The 17,629-nt window shown below is 36.9% G+C and overlaps 2 protein-coding genes across 8 annotated transcripts; one reads left to right on the forward strand and one right to left on the reverse strand.

Moving 5' to 3' along the window:
• The first annotated feature begins 205 nt into the window (after positions 1-205).
• On the forward strand, positions 206-7,556 carry LOC122279284 (phytochrome E-like). Of its 3 annotated transcripts, none has more exons than XM_043089811.1 (4): positions 208-2,430; positions 3,489-4,296; positions 5,281-5,577; positions 7,047-7,556. In XM_043089811.1, exons 1-4 carry the CDS (start codon positions 381-383, stop codon positions 7,246-7,248), a joined length of 3,357 nt encoding a protein of 1,118 aa, XP_042945745.1. In that variant the 5' UTR covers positions 208-380; the 3' UTR covers positions 7,249-7,556. The 3 variants fall into 3 exon arrangements, with proteins under 3 accessions (XP_042945747.1, XP_042945745.1, XP_042945746.1); XM_043089812.1 differs by having other exon boundaries at positions 5,284-5,577; XM_043089813.1 differs by lacking the exon at positions 5,281-5,577 and having other exon boundaries at positions 206-2,430.
• A 667-nt stretch (positions 7,557-8,223) lies between these two features.
• Positions 8,224-17,026, reverse strand: LOC122279285 (protein MEI2-like 5). Of its 5 annotated transcripts, XM_043089815.1 has the most exons (14): positions 16,766-17,024; positions 16,316-16,386; positions 15,023-15,099; positions 14,791-14,934; positions 14,240-14,712; positions 12,659-12,817; positions 12,316-12,432; positions 12,071-12,222; positions 10,977-11,068; positions 9,894-10,845; positions 9,713-9,797; positions 9,523-9,591; positions 9,128-9,307; positions 8,224-8,929 (listed from the first exon to the last, which is right to left on the reverse strand). In XM_043089815.1, the coding sequence occupies exons 3-14, from the start codon at positions 15,051-15,053 to the stop codon at positions 8,801-8,803; spliced, it is 2,583 nt and encodes an 860-aa protein (XP_042945749.1). In that variant the 5' UTR covers positions 15,054-15,099; positions 16,316-16,386; positions 16,766-17,024; the 3' UTR covers positions 8,224-8,800. The 5 variants fall into 5 exon arrangements, with proteins under 5 accessions (XP_042945749.1, XP_042945750.1, XP_042945748.1 ...); XM_043089816.1 differs by lacking the exon at positions 16,316-16,386 and having other exon boundaries at positions 16,835-17,024; XM_043089814.1 differs by lacking the exon at positions 16,316-16,386.
• Positions 17,027-17,629: the final 603 nt, after the last annotated feature.

Raw genomic sequence — 17,629 nt, forward strand, 5'->3', positions numbered from 1 at the left:
ATATTTATTTTATAATAAATATAAATTAAAATATAATATACATAAAATAATTTTTTATAATCCTATTCGTCTACAACTTATATAAAGTTATGTTTTTTTATCAAAAAAAAAAAATTAAAAACAAAGAAAAAATTGCATGAAAACAAAGTGTGTACGATAAAGACCGGAGGATTAGCAATCAGTTAAAGCAGTTTCGGAAGAAGATAAAAAGCCAAACCGCAAAGTTAAAAAGACGACGTGTGGAGGGGAAGCAACAAGAACAAGTGCGTACGGACGATAGAAGCAGCTGTTACAGCGATGATAAGGACCCAGCTACTCTCACACCTCCTCCCATGCCCACCTGAGTTCGTGAGAAAAACCCATCAACCGGAGCCCTCAAAATGGGGCCGGGAAGCAGAGAAGGAGGCACAGTCTTATCATCTTCAGCGGCAAGCAACATCATGAAGCCCAACAACAACGCCAGCACCACCAACATAAACGACACAAGGGGCAAAGCAATTGTTCAGTACAATGCTGATGCTAGGCTCATGGCTGAGTTTGAGCAGTCTGGTGTTTCGGGTAAGTCCTTTGACTACTCAAGATCAGTATTGGATGATCGACAATCTGTGCCTGAAGAAAAAATGAATGCGTATCTGTCTAGAATCCAAAGGGGTGGTCTAGTTCAGCCTTTTGGTTGTATGCTTGCAATCGAGGAACCCACTTTCAGAATTATCGGTCATAGTGAGAATTGCTTGGAATTGTTGGGTTTAGACGGGGAATTTGAGTCCAAAGAGTTTCAGGGTCTGATTGGAATGGATGCTAGAACCTTGTTTACGCCTTCTTCGGGGGCTTCATTGGCGAAAGCTGCCTCTTCTAGGGAGATTTCGCTGCTAAATCCCGTTTGGGTCTACTCTAGGAGTATCCAGAAGCCATTTTACGCTATACTACATCGAATTGATGTGGGAATTGTGATTGATTTGGAGCCCGCAGGGTCAGGTGATCCTGCATTTTCCCTGGCGGGGGCAGTGCATTCCCAGAAACTGGCTGTTCGGGCGATTTCTAGGCTGCAGTCACTCCCTGGGGGAGATATTGGGGTGTTATGTGATACAGTTGTGGAGGATGTTCAGAAGCTCACTGGGTATGACAGGGTTATGGTTTATAAGTTCCATGATGATGATCATGGTGAAGTTGTGTCTGAAATCAGAAGGTCAGACTTAGAACCCTATTTGGGCTTACATTATCCTGCCACGGATATCCCTCAAGCTGCTCGCTTCTTATTCAAGCAGAATCGAGTGCGAATGATTTGTGATTGCCATGCAACTCCTGTAAGTGTCATTCAAAGTGAAGAACTAAAGCAGCCTCTTTGTTTGGTCAACTCAACGCTTCGCTCACCACATGGCTGCCACGCACAGTACATGGCCAATATGGGCTCCATTGCCTCATTGGTGATGGCAGTTATTGTCAATGATAAGAATTCGTCAAAGCTCTGGGGGTTGGTAGTGTGCCACCACACTTCCTCCCGCTATGTCTCTTTCCCCCTTCGCTACGCATGTGAGTTCCTTGCGCAGGCATTTGGAGTTCAGCTATACATGGAGCTTCAACAGGCATCACAATTGGCAGAGAAGAACATTCTTAGGACACAAACCTTACTATGTGACATGCTCCTCCGGGATGCCCCATCTGGGATCATCACTCAATTTCCTAGTATCATGGATCTTGTTAAGTGTGATGGGGCTGCATTGTATTATGCTGGGAAATGTTGGCAAGTGGGTGTAACTCCAACTGAGTTGCAGATGAAAGATATTGTGGAGTGGCTGCTCAATAATCATGGAGATTCCACAGGACTGAGTACAGATAGTTTAGCTGCTGCCGGTTACCCTGGTGCTGCTCTGTTGGGTGATGAAGTTTGCGGCATGGCTACTGCAAGAATCACTTCAAGGGATTTCTTGTTCTGGTTTAGGTCTCACACTGCGAAGGAAGTAAAATGGGGAGGAGCCAAGCATCATCCAGAGGATAAAGATGATGGCAGTAAAATGCACCCTAGATCGTCATTTAAAGCTTTTCTTGAAGTAGTAAAAAGTAGAAGTATGCCTTGGGAGGTTTCAGAAATTAATGCTATTCATTCTTTGCAACTTATTCTGAGAGACTCATTCGAGGCTATGGAGGAAAGTGGTTCTACATCATTGAATAACATTCAGCAGAATGATACTGAGATCCAGTGGATAGATGAACTCAGTTCAGTGGCTTGTGAAATGGTTAGATTGATTGAAACAGCTACAGTTCCAATTTTTGGCGTTGATTCAGATGGTCTCATCAATGGATGGAATGCGAAAATTGCTGAATTGACAGGCTTAGAGGCTAGCGAAGCTACAGGGAAGTCCCTGGTCAATGAAGTTGTTCATGAGGACTCACGTGGAACTGTTGAAAATATTCTATGCAGAGCTTTGCTAGGTATAAATCTTTTAGCATTGATAAAAGCTGACCTCTTTAATTACCACATTACTCCAACACTATAGTAAACATCTTATTCATAACTTTTGTATGATTCAAAGAGCTTTCTGAAGATGTAACTGCTAAGACATATATTGGCATTTGGTAAATTCAAAATCTAAATAATATAATTGATTTCCACAGAGTTTTGTCCTTAGATGGTGTGGTTGCATGAATCATTTGGTCCATTCTTTGATATAATTGAATGCTTTGGGGCACGAAAGAAACATTTTTTTTTCTCATGAATATGCATAAAGAAAAATTTGGTCAGGAATCCCCTATACTTTGCCTCATTGAGATTTCTCTCGCTTGCTTTTTAGGAATAGCCATCCGTGCTATGACAAATTTTGAATCAAGCCCCTTCATAAGAAATCTTGTCCATCCTAGTTAACGAAAACACATGGAAAACATTAATACTGCCATGTGGAAAATTCTATTTTCTTATATTTTAAAAACAAATTGTACTTGGGCTTTGTCTCATTTTATGAATAAAATTTCTTGATTACCTATAAAAAAATATTTAAAAAACAAATTATAGTACAAAAAAACTTATAAAAAAACAAATTAAAGTACAAAAATAAAAGTACAATAGTTTATCTTTTAAAAAAATTATAAAAACAGGGGAAAAAAAAAACAAAAAAACTTGGCCATTAGTAACACTGCCCACGCTAGACTTGAATAATTGCAAGGAGAGGAAACCTTCCAACCCCACCAATTTATTTCTTTGTTGAAAAATATATTATTATAATTTTGTTTTTGTATTTTCATTTTTTTAATTGAAAAAATAATCTTTTCCACATTGTGTTGTTTCAGAATTTGGACTTGCCATGTGCTTTGTATTAATTAGGGTGAATGGGATTTCTAACATAGGGGCTTGATTCAAAATTTGCAAAATTTGCAAAGATATGGGTAGTGCATCTTATTTCTATACCCATTGCCGTATACCTAGCCTTCAGCTTATTCTTCTTTCTTTGCTTTTCTCAAATGGTATAATTTTCAGTCCCTTCAAAATCATCCAGGTGAGGAGGACAGAAACATTGAGTTAAAGTTGAGAAACTTTGGGCTTCATGAGCAAAAGTCAGTTGTATATATTGTGGCCAGTGCCTGCACAAGTAGGGATTGTGCAAACAACCTTGTTGGGGTGTGCTTTGTGGGTCAGGATGTTACACGTGAGAAAGTTGTTACCGATAAATTCATCCGCTTACAAGGGGATTATAAAGCCATCTTACAAAGTCTTAATCCATTGATTCCTCCCATATTTGCTTCTGATGAGAATGCCTGCTGCTCTGAATGGAATGCAGCCATGGAAAAGCTAACTGGTTGGATGAGAGATGAAGTCATGGGTAAAATGCTTCCTGGGGAGATCTTTGGAGGATTCTGTCGGCTGAAAGGTCAAGATACACTAACTAAATTTATGATTTTATTGTACCAAGGAATTACTGGTCAAGATACCGAGAAGTCACCTTTTGGGTTTTTTGATAAAAATGGGAAAATTGTGGAGGTATTCTTAACAACAAACAAGAGGAGTGATGCAGCTGGGAACGTAATTGGTTGTTTCTTCTTCCTGCAGATTGTTATACCTGACCTGCCGCAGGCTTTAGAAGGGAGCGGGAAAGAGGATAGAGAATACTTTTCAAAATTGAAGGAGTTGGCTTATGTACGACAAGGAATGAAAAATCCTCTGAATGGTATTCGCTTTACCCATAGACTTCTAAAAAATACAGCTGTTTCAGAACGTCAGAAGCAATTTCTCGACACTAGTGATGCATGTGAAAGACAGATCATGACAATCATCGAGGATATGGATTTCAGGAGGATACAGGAAGGGTGAGTCTTTGTTGTAGGCCCAAGAAATGCATAAATTTAAGTTTTATATTCTTTATTTAACAGGATGTTTGAGTTCATCTGCAACCCATAAGCTATAAAAATTAACTGAATATTTTGTTTCAATGTTGATTAGTTACAGTAGAATGAAACCTTAGATCGTATAGAAGGACCTCTCACTTAGGCATGGTACATATGCTTAGGCACGCCACACATGCTCTTTATGCTTTTGAAGTTTTATTGCAAGAGTGACTTTGCTTCTTAAGTGCAGCATACCCAGTGAAAAAGCAAATAAAATGTTTCAATGGTTCTTGGGGAATGTGCACATGTTCGGTCAATAAGTTAGAGAAACACATACTTGAATTTAAAACTCGACTTTCATGAATCAAACACCCCCCCCCCCCCCCCCCCCCCCCAAAAAAAAAAAAAAAGAAGGAATAGAAAAAAAGAACCCTGATGGAAGGTCAGGGAGATTAAATTATTATTCTGCTTCTTCAGCCCCCTTGGGACCAGATTTGACTCATCTCGTTTGAGGCTCACATGCCTTGAATAAATCCTACTGGATATATAATCGAATTCGTTCTTTCTTCATATACGTGTCCTTTGAGGTTGAGATTGTCTTATCGTTAACTATAATTTCTTTTGTGATGCATATTGCTATTTTTTTTTTTCTACTAGTGTTATCTTTGGCAATATGTTCTTTCTCCTTCGATTATAAATGATAAATGATGGTCATTCACCTTATTATTATTTTTTATGTGCAAAGAAAGGCCATTCACCTTTTTTTTTTTATATAGGTAAAGAAAGGTCATTCACCTTATTATTTGTAGATTATATTCACTTATTTTTTTCCCCTCAAAGTATTATCATAGTAATCATACATCTATACATCTCTCCATAGACATCTCACATTAGTCATTCTTTGAACCGAAAATGAACCTATGCAGCAAAACATCCCTAGTTTCTAATATCTAATCCTGGTTACAGCAGTGGCCTGCAGCTAAAAATGGAAGAATTTCTATTGGGAAATGTTTTGGATGCCGTTGTCAGTCAAGTCATGATCTTGCTGAAAGAAAGAAACTTGAAGCTTTTTCATGAGATTCCAGAAGAAATAAAAACACTATCTCTGTATGGGGATCAAATTCGACTTCAGCTGATCTTGTCAGATTTCTTGCTTAATGTGGTGCACCATGCACCATATCCAGCTGGCTGGGTGGAAATCAAAGTTTCACCTGGTCCGAAGCTGATACAGGATGGCTGTGAATTTATCCGCATACAATTCAGGTACCCAAAGCATGACTTATTTCATTTATTAATATTCACATACTATACTAAAAATCCCGTATTTTCCTATGATTGCTATGTTCATTACATAACAATCACTTTTTGAATTAATATATGACCTTTGAAGGAGTTTCACCTCTCATCCCATTATCCAATTTCTCCATTTTTAAATCTTTATTTGTATTTCTTCGTTAAAGTTTTTTGTTGTAAGAACAGGAAGGGAGTGGAGGTGTGACGCACATATTTCTAGATATCTCCCTCCAAAAAAGTTTGTATCTTACCATTCTCGGAATGAAAGTCTTGTGATTCCCATCTACACAGATCAGGGATTATAACACTCATTTAATTTATGATTAATCCTATCCTTTGGGGGCCTTGAGTTTGTTTGTCCTAGAGTCCCTTCTAGCTGTTGCGGCATTGACTGTGGTTACCCGTGAGAATTGTTATCACTTAGTTGTTGTGGCATGGCATCAGTGTCTTTCAGCTCAGTGTGCCATGTTGAGAAACTCCATGAAATCCAGGATTGCATAAACACATTCAGTATTTGCTTGAATTAATTGGAAACCTAGAATGTTGCTGTCATATTGAAAAGTAAAGGACATTATAGTGATGCAAGAAAATCCAACAAAGTCAAAAGGGGGTTTTCTTTTCTTCTTATTTTAGGGTAAGTAAAAAATATTTTGGATACGTAATACAGATTGAATGGAGGTGTGTGAAATCAAACAAAAAGGGTTTTTCACCTCGTAGAAAAGCTGCATGATTGTCATGCAATAACTGAATGTCATCAAGGGCCATAATTACCAAATAACATGTATTGAAAACACCCTTTTGATTAATCTTCAGCGCCAATTCCACTGCAATAACCCCACTTTTAAGTTGTTACTTATTTGTATATTAGAACAGTGCATGGGCACCAAAATATACTCGAACGTGTACTTTGTTTTGCATTAGGTTGTGTTTCCATTACCTTGCCTTTTCCAATTATGATCAGCTCCAAACTTTTAATTTCTTTCGTGGGTTTAGTTTGTCCTTATTTAGCTTGTGCTCTTTGGTTTTTTTCTCTTTTAAACTTGGCTGTCCTCTTTGTTGTTCTGTTCAGGTCAGTTCTATTCATTCAGTTTTGGATCTGCTTTGAGGCCTTGGACATAATTTTTTACTTGTTTTGCTTTCACCAGTCTTCTGATATCTCAAGTTCCAGTTTAAAACTTAGAAGCGCACCTTCTCTCTTTGCTAAAGCTTCAAACTGAAATCTATCCTGTAGATGACACAATTTTTCTCTGAGCAGGAAAGCAATAAAAAACCTTCCTAACATTACAATCCATAACTCATTATCTTTTAGACCATTTCATGTAGATAACCTTGTATTTGTGCTTCTCCATCTCCTTGTTCCCTATTAGATATCGATCATAATCATGTGGAAAGAAATCAGATACGTGCAGACTAAACAAATCCATTTCTTCTACATGTAGAATGACACACCCTGGTGAAGGAATTCCTTCTGCTCTTATCCAAGATATGTTTGAAGAAGGAAACCAGTGGACAACACAGGAAGGCTTGGGGCTCAACCTGTCTCGGAAACTTCTTAGCAGGATGAATGGTCAAGTCCACTATGTTAGAGAGCATAAGAAATGCTATTTCCTCATTGACCTTGAACTTAAAACAGGGAATTAAGGGAAAGAGGGGCCACAGGCAGATAAAAGCCGGATGACTTTAACTGTCAAGAATCACTGTTGTTATAAAAGGGGATCGGGGAGATTGTCTGTAGGGGCACCTGAATTATGGTTATGTTATGTCATGAAAATTCTGGTAAACCCTTAATGGTTTATCAAAAGTTACTCGTTCCCAGAGATTATTTTTTACTTCCAAGCCTATACCCTGCCACTATTAATTGTATGCTGCCAATTTGTGTAGATATATGTGTATATGTATGCTTCACCTGTATAAATATATTTACTGGAAGGAACGTCTTAACCCTACTATCCTGAGTGTAGCATAAATGGCTGTTTAACTTTCATGATTTAGGATTTACTGTAGAACTTTACAGCCTTTCCATTTAAGAGCAGAAGTACCGGATGATAAAATAAAGGAATTGCTTTCTACAGCTGCACTGCACCACTTAAGGACTATTTTACCTGTCAATCAGCTTAAAAGCCAATACCCAAGAGCTCTTCATTTGTCTGTCTGGAATGGTTGGCTTTGGGTTGGTAATAACGTGTAGGATAGTGTTGGAACGGTTTACAAATTATTTTCATACAATTCCCAAAGAAAAAGAAGAAAAAGATGACAACAAATCATGCACAATTGGATTCACATCCCCCCAAATCCCATCTTCTTTTGACTAGCACCCTCTAAGGTATTCTTTCCGGTAACCAAAAATACGAAATAAAATTTGAATAATGGTAGACCTACAGAAACTTGTACAGACTTTTTACAACTTCAAAGCCAATTATGTCTAATTAAAAGATTCAAATCAAGATAACTTCAATTATTTCTATGACCGGGGAATGCAGTCCACTATGTTTTAGAGACCATCAAGAATTTGAAGGATCATTTCGGCTTTCTTTTGTTTATATTTTTACAATTATATAAGCACACATCCCTGTACACAACTACAACCAGGGAGAGAGAGAGAGAGAGAGAGAGAGAGAGAAGCAACAGTCTGTACAATGTCATGTTTCACATACAACATCCGGATTTCCACTTTAAGAAATACCAAATACATAAAGATTGAACTCCCTCCCCAACTATACAATTTTGTGGCCCATGCTAAATTGCCGATCATTAGGCCAAAAAAAAAAAAGCTCCTGCACATTTACCCATATAAACATCATATTTGCAGATGAATAAGTTATCCGGCAACAAATGTCAACAAAATGAAAAGAGCAGAGGTCTTAGGAGATATCATCATGGTACAAAATGGTACTTGCATTTGCCAGCTCAGAGACTTGAGTTCGCTCATGCTTCCCCTTTGCTCCTCCCTTGTATATCAAGCCAGTGATCTGCATCGCACATCACCAAAATGCTCCTACAGGCTACAGCTTCTTCCAAAGCTCTCTACCAAAATTAGGGAAGTACTGCCATACAAAACCTCCTTGCCTCTTTTCTTTTTCTTCTTGTCTGGGATTCCTTTCTTCCTAGAACTTTATACACTTCATTATATACGCAAAAGTTAGCATTCACAGCCACCATCAGTGTGGCCAAGTGCAATCTGCACAGGAAACCGTCAACAACTTTCTGGCTCCTCACCGGAGCCATCCTTCGTCGGGCTTCCTGAAGAATTGCTCAAGTGGGAATCATTTGGTTTGGGGACCTGGATGTTCAAACTGTTGGAGGGAAGATGTTCCTGGATGATCTGCATCGTAAAATATGGACGACGGATCAGCAAAAGCCATGAACTACATTGAACAATTACACTACACAGCCAATGCTCATTAAAGGAAATTCCAGCATGCTGCAAAACTTTATAACTTCAAGAGTCCATCACTGAGAATAATATCACTATAATTAAGCATAGTTCAATTGCCTTTTATGTAGTTAATCATTTTATTACCTGATCACCAACATCTGAACCCTCTGAGTGAAAGAGAATTGGTCGGCACCGCTTATCTTCATTCATCAAGCTTGAATTCTGGAAGTGAGTCACAAGGGCCGCCTTTCCCTGGATTCGAGCATATGCCAAGGAAGCAACTTTCTCACTATTAAACTTCTCCCACTTCTTTCCATTAAATGCCTGCATAAAACTAGAAACATTAAAAAAGATCTACAACTTTTCTCAGTACATTTTCCAAAAAGTCCTCTCTATATTATACCACCCAAGGATCACATCAATTGCTAAGCCAAACTAAGATTTATGAGGTAAAAGAAAAGGACTTGACTTGAAATAGCAGGGAATTTAAACAGAAGAAACTAATCCAAAAACCCTTAAAAGAGGATAAAATATAAAACCTCATAGAACGGAATTATGTGAGAAGGAGATAGCATATTGATAAATGCATAGCCCACGTTACATTTATTCTGCACCAAAAAAAGGAATTGCAATCAGTTCCAATTTAAGAAGCATTAATGTGTATAAATACAAAATGTAAACTAAAAGACCTGTTGAAACTACTCCTTCGGAAGCACACAATTTAATTACCTTGAAATCAATCGGCAGATAGAGGAAATCATAAGTACCCCTGTGATTTTCATCAATAGCAGCTAGCAACATTTTCGAGGTGTATCTGAAGGACAATAATAAAGTCATCATAAATAGGCATCCAACGATGTAAAAATATGGTTGTCTATTCACAAATGACAATCATAGAGGTAACTCTTACTTATTTGGGATATTTTTTATCATTAAAGTTGTTCGAGCATCTTCCCCACTTTTAATCTTATCTAAGTCAAGCTGAAATTGTTTCTTGCTATCAACCTGGTTCTCAACCCTTCTGCCCCGCCCACGCTCAGCCAAACTATCCATGCTGGAAGGTGGCATTCCTGGGTATGGGCCATTACCTAAGAACACAGGGCTAAGCCTTTGGGAGGACCGAATCCTGAAACTTGACGAGCCATTTTCAGACATGCTCCCAGGTATATTAATGCCAGGGTTAATTGCAGCACGAGCACCCATATTCACCATAAAATTTCCATCACTAGGGCCCAAACCCACACCTCCATAAGCAACAGGACTCATTAATGATGTTTCAGGTGACTCTGGGAAGAAACCAAAATGCCTCTCAAAAGGAGCACCAGATGGAGCAGAACCAACGTGATGATGGTGATGTGGATGGGATGAGCCAAGCAAAGAGGAATGCCGACCTGAGTATTGAAAGGCAGGGCCCTTTCCAGTAGATGTAAAAGGAAGTCCCATAGACGGTCTTGACCAAGCTAAAGAACTGGTGTGCTCTGAGTATGGATTCGGACTTCCCCAAAGAAACTGCTGCCCAGATAATGTTTCAATGCCAGATCCATTTGAAGTTGAAGGGCCAAAAGAGGACATTGTTTGATGGTACTGGGTCGACTTGGGCTCTGGAAATGAATGTGACTGTGGCATAGTAGCCCCATAAGCTGAATTTGTACTGCTTAGTATGTGTTCGACATGGCTACTCCTTCCTTGGTCCTTGCCAATGGGAGCAACCTTCAGAGAGGTTGATAGTTGTGGGTGCAGAATTGAAGCCAATCCAGGCAAATGATTGCCTGTTGTTGGGCTCAGGTTCCTATAAACAGGGGATTTACTGGCTGTTTGCATAGAATTATGTTCCATAGAGCCATTAAACTGCCCCCAGTTACCTGTCACGACCATTAGCTTGTTAGGGAAACAGCAGTTATAAAAGAAAAGGGATTGAGAAGTCAATAACTTAAAAACCATTTATGCATAAGAATACTCTTATCTTAAAAGAACATCACAGTCTGGACCTGACCTGGTGGAGAGTTGGCAATTGGTGAACCCACTGGAGGTCTAAAACTTCGAGATTCGTCTTGTTCAAGCTCTTGATTCAGTTGCAACATCAAGCTAAAATACACCAAATGCTAATATTAATCATCAACATGGTTTCAATAATAACAAAGCTATAAACCTCCTCACATTTCCAACAGTCTACAGTTACTATTTGTCTTTTTGTTCAATAGTCTATTTACTCATTTTTTTAAAGGTACGTTTAATGCAAACAAGGAGTGAATTCTTACATACAAAAACAACAAACAAAAAACCAAATACTGCACGAGTTATCTTGTAAAAAAATAAGAGTAGCTGCAAGTCGAATATAGAGCTTGATGGAAGACTCTCACTATGCATAAAGAGAAGGAACATAACTGCATATGTTATCTCTTCGGCCCCCATCAAATAAGATTGGCGTCATACCAGTGTTTGATGGCAAAAAAAAGCATTATTTTTTTACATAGAAAATTGTTACAGAAAAAGGAAGTTCTTTTTAGAAATTTTTTCAAGAAGTATACAAGAGATTATTTTTTTTGATGAGTAAAAAGTTTATTCAAGAGATGAATAAGTATACAAGAGATGAAAAACTTTATAAAACAAGAGATGAATAAGTAAAAAAAATTCTCTCAAAAAAAAAAAAAGATGAACCTACTCACAAGCTAAGCGCTGTGAAAAACAGCATAAAAATCACTAAGGACTTGTTTGGATTGAGAGAGCATCTCAATTCATCTCATCTCATCTAATTATTACAATTTTTTCAAACTCCCACACAATATAATAAACAATTCAATTTTTTCAAATCCCAAAACAAAAATAATATTAAAAATAATATTCTAACAATATTTTATTTAATTTTCAACTTTCATCTTATCTCAACTCACTATCCAAACCTCCCCTAAAACAAATCCCATTCAATACAATAGCCGAAGCCCAAAGTAACCAAGAATGAAAGAAAAAGTCCCTGATCATATTATTCTTATTTACAGAAAGTAAAGAAAAATTAGAATAATATGATCATTATAAATTTTTACAGGTACAACATTTAAAATGTAAAGTCAAGCATATCAGAATACGCACTTTCTACGAGCTCCGCCAGGACGACTAGGTTCAAGCTTTATGCGTTTACCAGCTATGTCACTCCTATTTAATGACTTAAGTGCTGCTTCTGCAGCTCTGACATCATAAAATTCAATAAATTTATGATGCCTCTTGTGTGGTGTTTCCCTTATCTGCTTTGTACAAGTAAACAGATGTTAATCATATATGCGAAAAAATGCCTGATGGAAAACAGGGAAAGGAATGATTTAAAAAGATATATCAACCTCTTTGACCTCGCCGTAAGCTCCAAATATTTGACGGAGATCTTCATTTGAAACAGAAGGATCCAAATTAAAAACTACCAAGGTTCCTTGATTAATATCCTTGTCTGATGGATTATCCTGGTGTGACACACCGAACAAAAAAACAAAGAACAATAGGACGTCGGAAAACTATCAATAATAGGGAAGTATACGATTAGGACTTGGAAATTTTCTTACAACATTCAGAATATTTTTTTCTGACGAGTAAGATATGGGTTTCATTAATGATTAAAAGGGGTGATGCATCAATACACAGTGTATACATAGAGTCCAATTAATTATCAAACGGAAATAGGGCTACAACCTTTGGAATTGAGAAGTGAATGTCAAGTTTCCTCCGTCTTAGCGGCTTGTTTTGTAACGCACGCATAGCAGTTCGAGCAGCACGGATATCATAATACGATATCATTACAAAACCCCTATGTTTACATGCAGTATACAGAGTTCTGATATCACCATATTGCTACAAAATAAAATAAAATAAAACAATGATCGTAAGAAGTAAGAAATAAAAGCAACATGATTTAGTACCATAATTTAACTAGCCAAATATAAAAATATTAGAATTGAGCTAATGAAGAATAAAAATGACTTTAATAGACACTCAGGCCTGGCCAGCTACTTCTGAACTCAATAATACAGCTAATAAATTTTATGAAAGGGTCTAACAATTTGATAAAACCCCTTGTAAATTTAAATGTTAACAAGTAATGAAGAATATAGTCTTTGATCAGCCAATGATAAAGTTAAAAAGCCAAAACTTTGAATTAGATTACTGCTAGTCCAACAAATGTGCTTTTTTTCCCTTTGTTTCAGAGGTGATGCAGCCGATCAAGCTGGATCAAGCTGAATTCCATATAAACGACATCTCAAACAAGGCAACCAAAAGCAAGGTCTAGTACCACTGCAAATGTGTCATGGTCCACGTATGTCCTAAATGCTTTCCAAAAGCATGACATGCACAGTGGAGATAAGAGGTAGATAGGAGCCATATGCCCCATAAAGGGAAGTTACCAGTAATATTGATGGCCATGTGTGATAGAGCAGGAAAACTAACACCTAATGACATGAAACCATGTCAACACAAGACATAAGGGTATTAGAACTGAGAACTTTAAATAGTCAAAATATTTTAAAAAGCAAGCAATTCTTAAAGTTATCAATATCCGCACCATACAACCTTACCCAAGTCCCTGGCATATCAAGAGCCCAGCTAGTACTTTATTCGTAAGAATGTATGCTATAAGCCAGAGATGAATGTTTACTTCATGTTATAAAAAATAATGACACATTGAACTCTTTTGCATTACAAAAGCAGAATGTGCATCTTCCACTTCAACAAAATCACAGGAAACTGATGTGAAACATGGATATAAGTGAAGCAAATGAATAATTAGATCAGTAGGAACACACAGAAATTAAAAACAAATAAATAAAAAAAGCTAAAACACTAAATATATTTGATGACAGAACAAACTGAATTTTACTTCATAATTGGAGAAGGCGCAGGGGTAGGGTAGATGAAGTAGCTCATGTTGAAAACAGATCAAACCTTAAGAACTGTAGATGCCAAAAGAAATCATACAAAACAGCTTCAAGCAATGAAACCATGCAAAATTGGCACAGTAACGAAATCAGTAATGTTTCAATCAAAACATTGAATTTTATTTGTAAAGCATATCCAACTGTGAAGTTGCTGCTGTAAATCAAAGAAAGAAACAAGTATACTTTGTGGGTACTTGCACTATGCCTTTTGCAATTCCTAAAAAATTCTTTGATTACTTTTTTTTTTTTAACGAAAAAGAAGAAGAAGATAGAAAGAAAGAAAGAAACTATCTCAAATCATTAAAAAAACAAAAAAGGAGCAGATCCTAATTTAAATTACCTCAAAGAGGGCACTTAGCTCTGAATCCTCAACATTACTGTTAATATTTCGAACAAATAATGTTCTGGAAGGATGTTCACCATACGGGTGTTCTCCAGCAACAGTTCCCACGCCATTCGGAATAGCATAGTGGGGCATCCCATTGCCGACAACACCATCAGATAAAAGCTTTGACATACCCATGCTCAAGCTCTCTTGTGGATCAGTTTCCAATTCCATACCTCCTCCACTGTCAAAAATATCATACTCTTCCAACTCCAAGTCCTCCAGTGAACCAGGCAGCCCATTTAGGTCAAAGTCTTCCATTATGCCAGCTAAAAGCTCCTCCTCATCATCAGGAAGCAAGCTTCCAATTGCATGAGTTTGAAGATCTTCAAGTGAATCAATACCCTCCACATCTTGTTGTAGTTTCTCTAGGTCAGACGGGCCGTATTCCACAGATTGAAAACCACGTTCTGATTCATTCAAATTAACTGCATGTCGGAAAAATCGAGTAAGAATTCACATAATAAAACAGCATATAAAATCTGTAACCACTCGCCAACACCTACATTTTTCGTGAGGAAGAACGGGCAATGAGCTTGAAAAAAGGCTAGCATCACTTGAGCCATAGTAAGTGTTGGATCCAGACAAGATCCCCCAGGCATCACCTCCTGCCTCTTTTGGAATATTTATAGTCGGTATCCAAGTAGTACCTATCAAAAATAATTCAGAAGACCTGTACTCAGAAATTGTATTCCATCTACTCTCCACATAACAGAATGGAAAATTTTAGAAAGTTACCTGAACATATATGGTTTGAAAACTGCTTCATTGCATCACCTTTCCACTTAAGTAAAAAGTCAAGTGTGCATCAACATCTGAAATGTTTGAGATAAACAAATAATCCTCAGAACTTAAAACCGATGACTAAACTATCACTGAAACTGGATAGAAGACAAGATCATAAATTCCTAGCGAAATGAAAATAATAGTACAAGAAGCAGCCACATGTATGATGAACTCTTGGTGTGCTTGAGCAAAATTATAATTAGCAACAAACTTGAAGAACCAGAAAACTTGGCAAATATGCTATGGATTACGACCAAATACAAAGAATAAGTTTATACTTTTTTTTTTTTACCAGAAAAATTATAATGATAAAAATAAGTTAATAATATCATGGGGATCATAGATAATTTATGGATTTTGTAAAATTATCAGGGGATCAGTTGGTTAAATAATTTCATTCTATACCTAGCACTTTCCCCAAAAAAAGGATCATCATGCACGTTCTAAACCCTAATAATCAAAATTGCCGCAACTGAAAGTGTGTGAAAATGGTTCTCTATCTTAAAGGATCCCAAAGACACGTCCATGCTGCACAGTACAAAGTAAAGTCACTTTATTATGAATCCAAACAAGACTTTCAAACTTTTTATAACTTCCAACTTTTTCTTGAAAACCTGGTGAACCAAATTACTTATATGCAGTGTATCAAACTGAATTAAGGATTCTATCTCCAATACAAAATATTTTGTCTCCACTGGAGAGTTAATTTCATTGATCAGGGTCTATAACAATAATGTAACACTCCAAGTCTTTTTTTTTTTTTTTTTTATATCCGTGGGTGTCCGGGCCAGCTTGAGCGCACCTCGACCAATCCCACAGGACCCTGAAGTTAACGGCCAGGTAAACCTCCAGTGGCCCTGAAGGGACTCAGTGGCCCTGAAGGGACTCAAACTGGTGACCATTAGAGAGCAAACCCAATGCTTGACCAATTGAGCTACCCCTCAGGGTTAATGTAACACTCCAAGTCTTATCTATTTAAAGCAATCAGGAAGTAACATTTCACATAGTCAAATGGCAAATAAGCATGTTGTTCCAAATACAAACAATGTATCAAATTCAAGCATTAAATGCATACAAGTAACTAGTTCAGGAGCTGGGTGTGCATCTAAAAAGATGCAGCCATGTCTAATCCAGATTCACTCAAATAACATTAACTTATGCATAATAAATACAATTTAACCGTTTGTTTACTTGTCAAATTAAATAAGTACTCTACTCTAAACAGAAAAGGTTAAAAATACTTACCAACATACGGAAAACAAACACAGGAAAGAAATAAATATTTGCCAAGACTATGCGCGTATACCTCGGTGGGTCTGCATATAAGTGCAGTAGGAATCATGTACCAAATCATCGCAAGGCAACGGAGAGAGAGAGAAGCACCAAAGTTAACAGTTTTACAAACTACAGCTATAGCACAGTAAGTTCTCAGGAAACTACCCAACAAACGCAATACCCCAACTTTCAATTCGAACACAAAGTTAAAGCAGAACCCCAAACAAATCTGGGCAAAATCGCTATCCTCACAATAATTCAGGAAAAGAAAAACAAAAACATATTTTGAAAAAAAAAAACAAATAAAGAACACCTCACAATCCAATTCGATCAAACCACATAACCATTCAAAGCACTAAAATTTAAGATTAACCAAAACCCAAAAACAAAAAAACAAAAATAAATAGGGGATGTAATTACCACAAAGATATACCAAGTCAACGAACCCTAGAGCTTAACAGAAGAGAAAGACGTCTAAAAAAAAAAAACCTCTTCCCAATCCCAGAGAGATGCTACTCTTTGCAATTGTAAGCACTACTGCTGGTTTCTCTCTCTAGCCAGCCCAACTGGATATTTTATAGAGAGAGAGGGAGACGGAGGGTGACGATGATTAGACGAGAGGAGTGAAAAGCAGCAGAGAATGATTGAGAGAGAGAGAGAAGAGAGAGAGAGAGATTGGTTTCTGAAAATGTGATGGGCGATTGAACTCTATTTAATATGTTTTTGGTGTCCAAAATTTTATAAAATAAAATTATATTTTCTGAATATTTGGAAACTTACCAATATTGTTTTTGTTCCTAATTTTGGATAAACGCAAACCCCAATTATGTCCCTGATTTTGATATAAACAACCACGTTTTGCCTATATTTATCTGGTAATTTCATCCTAAACGATGAGAATTTAGTTATGGAACCAGCTAAAAAAGGCGATAGTGATTAGCCACGTCAGCTAAAACGAGGGGTATTTCTTTTAAGAATTTTACAGAACACTCATACATGACACATCCTCCGTTTATACGCAACAGAAACGTGGTTTCGTAGCTTAATAAAATAAAACACGATTTTTGTCGTGTTTTTAAATCTACCTCCAATTTAAATAAAACAAAAACAGAAAAAACATAATAATATTTCTGTTAAAGTACGGTTTGAGTTGAATAATAATTTTAATTCATCTCATTTTATTATTATAATTTTTTTAAAATTTTATATAAAATATAATAAATAATTTATTTTTTAAAATTATAATTTATTTTTTTAAATTTAAAATAATAAAAAATATTATTT

The sequence above is a fragment of the Carya illinoinensis genome, chromosome 10 (genome assembly GCF_018687715.1).
Source record: "Carya illinoinensis cultivar Pawnee chromosome 10, C.illinoinensisPawnee_v1, whole genome shotgun sequence".
NCBI lineage: Eukaryota > Viridiplantae > Streptophyta > Magnoliopsida > Fagales > Juglandaceae > Carya > Carya illinoinensis.